The sequence below is a fragment of the Pimephales promelas genome, chromosome 7, assembly GCF_988280905.1.
Source record: "Pimephales promelas chromosome 7, fPimPro1.hap1.1, whole genome shotgun sequence".
NCBI classification, from domain to species: Eukaryota; Metazoa; Chordata; class Actinopteri; order Cypriniformes; family Leuciscidae; genus Pimephales; species Pimephales promelas.
In genome coordinates this window covers 36,812,273-36,823,244 of record NC_142775.1, presented here as the reverse complement: position 1 = coordinate 36,823,244, position 10,972 = coordinate 36,812,273, and the positions used below count along the sequence as shown (strand labels likewise).

Genomic DNA, 10,972 nt, shown 5'->3' with positions numbered 1-10,972 from the left:
CCTCGTCATAAAACCCGTTTAATTGATAGTGCGTGTCCACGGCGCTCCGTGCTTTGTCACCGGCGGCCGCGGTGTTGCCAGATTGGGTGGTTATTCGCTATATTTTAAGGCATGTTCACATGTGTTTTAGCCAGGTTTTCGCTTGGAAGGCTCTATATTTGGCACCCTACTGTACAAAGTTATACTGACAGAGAGCGCACGTTCATGCACTATCGTTCATTGAACGCGTTCAGGCACAACACTGGGGAAGAGACACGTCTGCAGTGGCCCATAACAGTGCAGAAACGCGTTGGAGTTAGCGTGTATTGGCTGGCTACAGGTGCGTGCAATGACGTGCGGGTCGGATATATGTGACCTGGCCGTTCAGATTGAAGTCGCATTTCAAAAGATCGGATACATATCGGATTTAGACCACATACCCAAGTGGCCTGGGTCGCATTTGAAAAGATCGGATCTGTGTCGTTCAGACTGTCATGAAAAAATCAGATACAGGTCGCATAGGGGCAAAAAAATCGGAATTAGGTCGTTTCAGCCTGCAGTGTGAACGTAGCCTTTGTGCCTGTGATCGTACTTTCTGTTGTTGTGATACTTTTCTACCGTGGCTGCTTATATTCTCCGGCAGTTCATTGAAAGATCAGATGTGTTCACTCCTCCCGAAATTACATTTATGAACTTCACTTATATCACAATAAACTGTAGTATATTGGTAGCATATTTCACTCTTTGACCAACAGAGGGCAGCTTTTGACCATATTTTAAAATTAAAGTTACTTTCAGAAAGAACCGCTGACTCTTACAAGTGACTCAACATTTTAACACAATATAATAACAATGATGTCAATATAAATAATGAGAGCTTCCCATATACGCTAGCAAGGTTCACGTCATTCAGAGATTTAGAGGCAGTTTTTATGGAGGTATTTTGTGATATTGATGGATGTACAGTCTTTAGAATTGGTTTTGCACTCTTAGTGATGACTCTCCATATAAATCTAACTTAAAGCTGACATTTGTTTTGTGAAGGGAAAGCGATCCACAATATCCTGAAAACTGGATTTGTCCATTATAATGCAAAATCTTGAATGACAATTTACACTAAAAACACCTTTGACTACTTAACCCAATTAATATCCAGTGTTTACTAATGCTGACGTTCCAATAATAAAAATGATAAGAGCACTTGGAGGTTTATAACAGCAAACAGCCTGAGCAGGGTCCGGCAGGTACCGATGGTCTGAAGGTTTGAGAAATATCAGGCAATATCACTCATTTTTAAGAAAAGTAAAATCAAAGCTTACTTGGCCTATAAACTTCTTCAAATTCACCTGTCTGGATATGATTGTATCTGCCTCTGCTCTTAAAATACATTCGTCTACCTAATTTCAAGGAGTTAAGCGTAAGTCTTTAGGTCAAAAGGTTAAGAAACAAATTCATTCAAACTTTTGACTAGTACTGTATCTCTTCTAAAGGATAATATTTGAGTAATATTAATGTATCTCATACAGTTTATATCTGTTATGATATATTTATGAAAAAATCAGTTTTGCTTTGTGGTTTATCACAGGTGTAACAAACACAAATGATGCCATCAAGTTGTTGTTAGAGCACGCATCTTCCAGAAATTCTGCTGTAATCAGGTTTTATAGTAATGTTGAACAGGTCATTCCAGCAATACAATCACTGTTTGCCATTACGTTTCAACATACATGCAGCATATTTAAAGTAACTGCACACTTGTGCAAAAGTGAACTTTTGAACACCACAAATGTTAAATCCATGCATTTAAATAACCATCCTAAATGTGTAAATTTGTACAGGCCAGTCCAATAAATCACTTCTATCTAAATGCGTGCTCTTTGTGTGATTTTCATGCATGATTTTCTGCATCTCTTTGTAGTGAGTGAAATTTATTAAATAAGCAGATTAGAAGTGAAGTTACCCTTCATCCTTCTTTTAAGACTGTTAAAAAAAAAAGCTGTCAAATCCATGCACATACATAAAATAACACAGTACACACTATCTTTTTAACCTTGTTCCTAAGTTTTATTTGATTTTTGGTACAATATTTCACAATATTAATTTTTTTAGGTTCTATTTTTGATCAAACAATGCAGCCTTGGTGAACATAAGAATTTAAGAAAAAATAACAGGAAGAAGAAGAAATAAATCAACCCCAAACCAGGAACCTTAATGATAGTGTATGCTATTTCAGCCCGTTCTCATCCCAAGGCGTCAACTGATGCTTTTGACCTTGTGTTAACATCCGACGCACATGGCACCCTTTAGCGTCAATATTAGACGCATGGTCAAAAGTGTCAGTTAGATGACGCCCTAGGCCTAGTATGAGAATGCGTTGGCTATTTTGCAATACATTTAATTTCAATCATAAAGCTAAAGTCTGAAACAAGAAACTATAAAAGGTCATCAGAATCACTCGGGTCATTTGCATGAGCCTCAGCTGGATGTTTTCTGGAACAAGGTTTGGACAGCTTGTTGGGTGTTCATTTTTGCAGAAATTCACCGAGGAGACAATCAGTGATTTTCTAAAAGAAAAGAAAAAAATGAAAGTGAACAGAAATCCAATTTAGAAAAAAGTACATTATTCATGTATTTTGTGAATTTATATACACACACACACGTGTTCATATGTGAAATTCAAATAAATCAAATAATAACATAAGTTTCTTATTGTGTAAAGTATATAAAGTATATTGTATAGAGTTTTTTATTTTTAATACCTTGTCCCCAAACTGGCAGGGGCAGGCTTCATCTTCAGTGAAAGTAGGTTGTTTATTCTTTACCAGTTCATGGAATGTGTCTTTAGTAAAGTCAACCTGTGAATATAAAGACAAATACACACATTTGTCATGTTTACTTTGTGCCTGTAATGAGATCAGAATGTTAATCTTCAAATACAATTTGCAGTTTAAAGTTCACTGACAGAAAACACGTACCGTGTTAAGGTGCCTCAACCAAGTACTTGAGAATAAATCAGAGGCGTAGACTTTCCTCTGGGCATCATAATCAGTGGGAGTGTTTTCGATGTATTTGTGACATGAAGTCAATGCAAAGACTGTGTGACAGAAAATGTGTTATTGTTATACACACAACTTTCAAATAAAAAAAAAACTAGTGTGACTCTGGTCAAATAAGACAGGACCATTAGTTGTGTTTTTCATAGCATCTTACCGTCTATATCCTTGGGAAGTCCTTCGAACATCGATCCAGAGTAATCGCTGTCCATGTATATCACCATCTACAGCACATACACATGATGAGGAAATAGTAAGATTTAAAAATACAGTTAACTCATTCCCTTTACAAAAGCAGTTTTATATCACTAAAGGATGTTGTTGCCCCTTTCAAAAGCGTTGCAGTAGCAGTTGTGAAAGTAGAAGCCTTGTGTGACTGTAGGGTAAGATTGTTAATATGTTCATTTTTAATATTCTGCTCACCAAGGCCACATTTATTTGATAAAAAAAAAGTAATATTGTAAAATTTAGCGACAATTTAAAATAACTGTTTTCTATTTTAATATGTTTTAAGATGAACATTGATAACAATGAGAAATATTTCTTGAGCATCAAATCAGCATGTTAGAATGATTTCTGAAGGATCATGTCACCCTGAAGACTGCAGTAATGATGCTGAAAATTCATTAATTACATAAATTACAGTTAATTCACATTGAAAACAGCTGTTAAATTGTAATATTATTTCACAATATTGCTGTTTTTTATCAAATAAATGCAGCCTTGGTGAGCAGAAGAGACTTAAAAAAAAAAAACAATCTTACTGATCAAATGCTTGAACTGCATTGTGTGTGTGTGTGTGTGTGTGTGTGTATATATATATATATATATATACTGTATGTATGTAATAGGGCTGTCAAACGATTAATCGCGATTAATCACATCAATAAAAATCAATAAAAGTTTGTTATTACAAAATATATGTGGGTGCACTGTGTATAATTATTTTATATATAAATACACACACATGCTTGTTTAAGAAATATTTTCATGTATATACTGTATATAGATTTATATATAATTTATATTATGTATAAAATATAAATATTTTATAGATAAATAATATTTTTTTCTTAAATATACATGCATGTGTGTCTATTTATTTATATATATACAAAATAATTATACACAGTGCACCCACATATATTATGTAAACACAAACTTTTATTTGGATGCGATTAATCACCATTAATCGTTTGACAACCCGTGTATATATATATATATATATATATATATATATATATATATATATATATATATGTAAATCATGTTTATAAAACGTGTTTTTTATTCAGCTAAATTAATAAAAAATAAAACGTAAAAGTCATGTGAACATTACTGAATACTTACCTTTGAAAATTTGTTCCCATGATGCATGCTCTTGAGCGTGTTAATGAAAGCTTTGGGTTTAAGCTGTCATAAAACACACTGAATTAATGGTCATGAAGTCTGCAGGTTGTCAGATTAAACACAACAGTTCCTATTTCCTTATTCTTGGATTTACATGCAAAATTAATTAATCGTTTTATTCCCTTAATTTACCTTTTCATACTGGGTAAATAAAGTCATTTTTGAGATGATCACTTAAAAACACTCAAAACCATTAAAAGCAAATAAATAAAGAATAATATATTGAAAAGGTTTTGTCAATTGTGTATCCACTGAAACACTTAAAAAATGTGACGCTAGTTCTTTTGCTTTTTACTATATTAGTATTGTTATATTTGTTCATATAAAAGATTCCTTAACATTTATTGTTTTTCTGAGAAATTTTGTGGGCAGAATTTCTTTCCCACAGGAATCCGTGCGATTGGGAGTTTTGCATGAGGGTGAAAATGTTCCCCATCGTTTTTGCTCATATTCAAGTTAAGACAGAAAACTGCTTGGTTTAAAAGTGAATTATTTGACATCAGTGAGCTTCATACATTGCTACACTCTTGAGATTGGCATTTTTACATCAGAATATTTTTAGCACATCATTATTAATATACTGTATATCGTGTCCATTCTGGTAGTCTCTTTTATACTTACTGCCTTTTCAGCAAATTGAAACCCGCCTTCTTGTCCCAGACCGGTCATGTAGATGTAGATGTTGTCATCGGGTCCACTGCATTAAATGAAAATAATAATCATTTTAGCAGCAATTACAGGGCCAACCACTGAAGCGGCAGATCCGGTGCAGTTATTTCATTGTACAGCATCCCTGGTGATAATTGTAGGCAAAGTGGTTTCCAAAATCCACATGTAGAATTATTTATAACGTGAAACAACTGCTTTTGACCAGTTAGTGGTGCCGTCACCTAATTAAAAGACAGTTGTGTATTTTAAAAAAATCCCATACTCTCCTGAGTAGATACTCTTGAATAAATTATTACTTTTTAATGGCTAAAAAAAGTATGTTCTTTATAGTATGAGTGTGTGTTTTATGAATGTAATAATCTGCCATGTTGTCCTCATCACATGACCTATAGCGTCAGTTGTGTCGCGTCACTGCCATTCATAAATCTCTCCTGTGAAGCGACTGATGCTGCAGGTCACATGAAAATGACAACATGGCGAATGTAGTGCGTACAGATTACATTAATACTACACACACTAATACTATATAGAACATACTTTTTAACGATCATGGAGTAATTACTTATTTAAAAAAAAAAAAAAAAAAAGACTCAAGGGAGTGTGTGTTTTTGGACGCAGCCAGCCGAAAGAAGGTCATCTGAGGATTTTTTGCCAACTCTTTTATGAGTTCTGTGAAGACATGCTTCTTTTGTCACATACTGTTTTTTTGCCTTCTATTTAGTACCGGCCATCTTTTTTTTTTTTAATAAATAATGGTTATTAATTAATAATAATTTATAACATGACTTTGATATCATTGAAAGATTTATTCTTTACAGACAAACAAACCTGGCTATGACTTTTTTTTGGTCCGTTCTCTTCTCCCCTCGAAGAGCAGACAGGAAGTTCTTTGGGGTCACATCCTATAAGATCATAATTGACATATTTAATCATTATTGTTAAGTTATAATTGTGCTCAGATATAGAATAAAAACATCAAATCAAAACTAAACATGTTACCATGTCAAAACAAAACAAACAACATTACCGCTCCAGTGTAGTCCTTTGGAACTCTTGAGTACACATCTTGACCATCAATTATACTGGGGATTTGTCCATCAAATTTCGAGTTACTGCAGGCAGTGAAGAAAAGTGTTAAACGCAGTCAGCTCCAACAATCTTATCGACACTTCTATAATGACGTGTTTCTATAATTATTAAATCTTGCAAAGATTTTTATGCAAAGAAACGCATCATACTCAAAAGCTTCGGGAAATTACTCACTTTGGATTGTGAGCGATGTCATCATACATCATCACCACAATCTGCTTATCAGGAATTCCATGTCTCTTGATAAGCTGATAATGAAGGGACACATTGGCCTGAAACGCAAATGATAAAGATGATTTCAGTTACTGTCATCATTTATAAACTAAGACACTTCACACCTTTGTGAGTTCATGAGCAATATTTCTTAAAAATAATGAAAAAACACAAACACAAACCTGGTGTTTGTAATGTTCCCAGCCCTTTGAGCCGGAGACAAGGAAAATCCATTTTTTCCCAGACATTTCTTGAGTGTTTTCAAAGTTAAGTCTATTGGAGTCAAAAATAAAATATAAATACTAACAATTTTAAACTGAATTAACATTGTTCTAATGCTTTTAATTGGCTAACATGCATTTTTAATGACTTATACATTTATGATGTTTTAAGAAACAGAAAAGAACACAAGTATTTGATATGTTATGAAGTTTAGGATGATATAACAATGAGTTCAGGTTTTAAACTTAAATGCATAGTTCACTTTGAAATTAATTTTTGATATGTTTTAGTTTACCTCAAGGGCATCCAAGATGTAGGTGTCTTTGTTTCCACAGTATTTTCAATTTTGACATTTTTCGGTCAAACCGTTGTTGTCTATCAGTCATATAATGCAGGTTTAGGGGGTCCACCCTCGGTCCACCTCAAAGAGCATGCACAGAGAAGTCCAAATTAAACATGATTTAATGACTCGTAAATGTAAGTACACATTGATGTCCTAAGACACGAAACGAGCGGTTTGTGTGAGAAAACGAACAGTATTTATATTGTTTTTACCTTGTAACCACAGCCACGTCCAACTGATCAGAAGGCACGGGCACTTCGGTCTGCACATGTGCTGGAAGTGATCGCTTGCGCGTGTACGTCACTCATTATTTACACAGAGATTTCGGAAGTTTTACCTTTCACTGTGAAGATCTAAACATATTTAGATATACAGGAAATTGCAATGGAAGACGATTTTGATATATCTAAATATGTTTAGTGAAAGGTAAAACTTCCGAAATCTCTGTGTAAAAAATGAGTGACGTACACGCGCAAGCGATCACTTCCAGCACATGCGCAGACCGAAGCGCCCGTGCCTTCAGATCAGTGGGACGTGACTGTGGTTACACGAGGTAAAAACAATATAAATACTGTTCGTTTTCTCACACAAACTGCTCGTTTCGTGTCTTAGACCATCAATGTGTACTTACATTTACGAGTCATTAAATCTTGTTTAATTTGGACTTCTCTGTGCATGCTCTTTGAGGTGGACCAAGGGTGGACCCCCTAAACCTGCATTATATGACTGATAGACAACAACGGTTTGACCGAAAAATATCAAAATTGAAAATACTGTGGAAACAAAGACACCTACATCTTGGATGCCCTTGAGGTAAGCTAAAACATATCAAAAAATAATTTCAAAGTGAACTATCCCTTTAAGTGTTGCTTTCTATTCATGAATTGCTGTAAGGTCAATCACTTGTCATGATGTTAAAAATACTGGTCAAAAATGTTTCTTTTTTACCCAGTTATCTACATAATTTAGTACAGTTTCTATAGTGATTCAGATAATGTAGATGCCGTCATACCTGTGTTGAGTATCAGGTGTTCCTGTGTGCCTGTCCTGGGGATTCCTGGTGGTTTTAGTCAGACAGCCTCTGTCTTTATATAGGCAGTTTATCCCTTTCATTTGAGACTCATGGGCGGAGAGTTTGTGCTGGTGGGAGTGTGTATTTCATATTTTGCAATAATTTTCATATTCTCTTTATTTGATGGCAGTTGGTGACTTTGTAACCATCTTAAACCGATATTTGAATTAGAATTAAGTTGATTCGGTTTTAAACTTTTGAGGTGGGACACTTGTTACGTTAACGGTTACATACAAATAATCAAATTGGAAATATGAAGCTCATCCACAGGTTCTCTCTTTTTTAAAATAATTTAATTATTATTATTATTATTTATTAAATTTCATTTGAGCAAGTTGCTTCAGTAAAGTTGTCAGAAAGGGGAAATACCTACAGCCACAATTTGATTCCACTGAATCACTAGTTTTTAAAAATTTGAACACTTTTTTTCATAAAGAAAAAACCTGTCCAGATTAAATATTTTAAAAATATGCAAAAAAAAAACATGTCTTTAGGATTTTTTTTTAATACTACGAGTCACGACTTTACAGCTTTATTAGACAGGTGAGCAAATGTACATAAAACAAATAAATGTTATAACGCTTGCTTGACATGTTGAAATGTTAGAATATGGTCAGTCTTATGTTGATCTAGCTGCTAGTTTCATATAGCAAACGAACTGAAACGTAGAATAACATTATAACTTTCAACACACATTTAAATGTCGTTTAGTGTGATAGTGTAACGTTATACCGGGTGGAACAGCACTGTGTTTCCCTCACAAGTTTAATTAATCTAATAAACTGACCTGTGTGAGTAATCCAGCACTTGCGTGTCGTTCAATAGGATGAAATTTCCTTATTCCTTTATATCCGCGGGACTCACGTGTGATATATGTCTCTTATTAGCAATCGCGAACTGCTTCTTACCACTGTAATGTTAAAAAACAAGAGGGTTTTCACTAATCCATAAACATTATTAGATCCATCAGCTTGACAGCAAGTCCCTTCATTTAGCTCGACACTGCGTCATAAACATACGCCATTGTTATTGTTGGAAACTGCGCCCTCTTGTGGCCAACAAAGCTACATATTGTAGCTTTAACGTTCATTTTCAAAACTGTGCAACTCACCGAGTGGTTGATGGTGTTCGTTGATGATTAAAAACAAATATATCGGCGCAATGTATGCTTTCAATCCGTGTTGTTTGCTATAGTGGAACTATTTTTTCAGATACCTCACAACCGCGTATAAACTTCCACTCGATATTTGAGTCTGAAGCGTTAGCACACTCCCGACCACTTGATGGCGACAACCAGGACGCTGTACGGAACACGGTGTCTAGCGCACCGTAAAAAAAGTCACAGACACAGTAGTATTTGGCAAGACGGAGAACCGAGCGAAAAGACTACAACCAAATGTAAACAGACCCCTTTCCGTTTCTGGTAGCTAGCGCAGTAATATCAACGAACACTGAGTCCTCCAGCAGACATCAATGCGATTTTTAAAAAAATGACAAATAAAACACGACAGAAACGGTATTTCGCTACGCTACTTCTTTCGGTACATCAACGAACACCACCAACCACTCGGTGAGTTGCACAGTTTTGAAAATGAACGTTAAGGGTTGTTTTATGGACATGTTTGTGCATGTCCATAGACACCCAGTCTAACGCTGTCACAGTTGATTCTAAAATAGTCAAAAAAGTCGAACCAGACCCATTGTCAAAATTTCTAAGTCCACCACTCTATTTCACTACAAAACAGACTCAAGGTGTTAAATACCGGAATTATCCTTTAATACTTATCATCGCTGTTGGGCGGAATCCTCGTATCTCCAAAACCGTTATTAGGAAATAAAATAATTTTTTTGAGTTATTAAACATTGTATTGTTAAAGTTGGTATGATACCTTATATTGTTATAGAGTGCAGAAGTTATGATGTCATTTTGTAGGCCAAAACGCAAAAGTGAGTTAGCATTTTAGCACTTCCGGTTCGCTCGCCCTAAAGTCTATGGGTTTTTTTGAATTGGTTTTTGCTAAATCGCCTGAAATAAGGTCTGTGGTTAACAAAGCCTCCAAATATTTTCACGTTTTGATCTACAACCCGAATCCCGAAAAAGTTGGGACATTTTTTAAATTTGAATAAAATGAAAACTAAAAGACTTTCAAATCATTTGAGCCAATATTTTATTCACAATTATGGATAACATAATAAATGTTTAAATTGAGAAATGTTACACTTTTATCCAATAAATGAGCTCATTTCAAATTTGATGCCTGCTACAGGTCTCAAAGTAAGTAGTAACCCTTTATTGTCACTTAGTCACAAGTACCAGTGAAATTGGTCATCAACCTGTCCATACAAACATATATACAACATGACAAGGGGGTAGACGGGACAGGAAGACGGGGAATTAAGGAAAATATTGCATGACATGAGGAAAGGTGAGTAGAAAAAGTGAACTACTTTAAACTTCAAACTACTTTAAAATTCAACTTACAGTTTTTACAATCACTTTCTTATTATTTTCAGAAGTCATTTTTTACAACTTTAGACACAAAACTCACAACCAATGATCAAAATACACATTTTTCAAAACTCTAACCCTTTTCTCAATTGCTTGGATACAATACACATAAAACTCACCTGTTCAATATGACACAACTTAATATCAAAGTACTACTATTTCAAAAGGCAATTCACACATTACATTTCAAATGAGTGTCTATTCATTTCCTTACAATGATCTAACTATCAATACAACTGTTCAAAATGAGAAGTAACTGTTGCAGTACTCTTAATGCATAGTTGTATGGAAACAGACACACAATCTTCCATGTTTACAGTAAATCATGAAAGTTTCAAGATAACGAGATTCATTGTCACCAAGTAGTGTGGAGCATGAACCAATTACACTACAATATCCACGGATGTAGCCTA

The 10,972-nt window shown here is 34.6% G+C and overlaps 2 protein-coding genes across 2 annotated transcripts; both read right to left on the bottom strand.

The window, feature by feature from the left end:
* Nucleotides 1-2,063: 2,063 nt before the first annotated feature.
* On the bottom strand, nt 2,064-4,438 carry LOC148978397 (legumain-like). The gene is made up of 5 exons (XM_089133414.1): nt 4,383-4,438; nt 3,190-3,256; nt 2,955-3,073; nt 2,739-2,834; nt 2,064-2,543 (listed from the first exon to the last, which is right to left on the bottom strand). Exons 1-5 carry the CDS (start codon nt 4,407-4,409, stop codon nt 2,502-2,504), a joined length of 351 nt encoding a protein of 116 aa, XP_088989540.1. The 5' UTR covers nt 4,410-4,438; the 3' UTR covers nt 2,064-2,501.
* Nucleotides 4,439-4,472: 34 nt separating this feature from the next.
* LOC120487253 (legumain-like) lies at nt 4,473-6,682 on the bottom strand. Its single transcript, XM_089133662.1, has 6 exons — nt 6,596-6,682; nt 6,375-6,472; nt 6,139-6,223; nt 5,940-6,013; nt 5,064-5,139; nt 4,473-4,481 (listed from the first exon to the last, which is right to left on the bottom strand). Exons 1-6 carry the CDS (start codon nt 6,659-6,661, stop codon nt 4,473-4,475), a joined length of 408 nt encoding a protein of 135 aa, XP_088989788.1. The 5' UTR covers nt 6,662-6,682.
* Nucleotides 6,683-10,972: the final 4,290 nt, after the last annotated feature.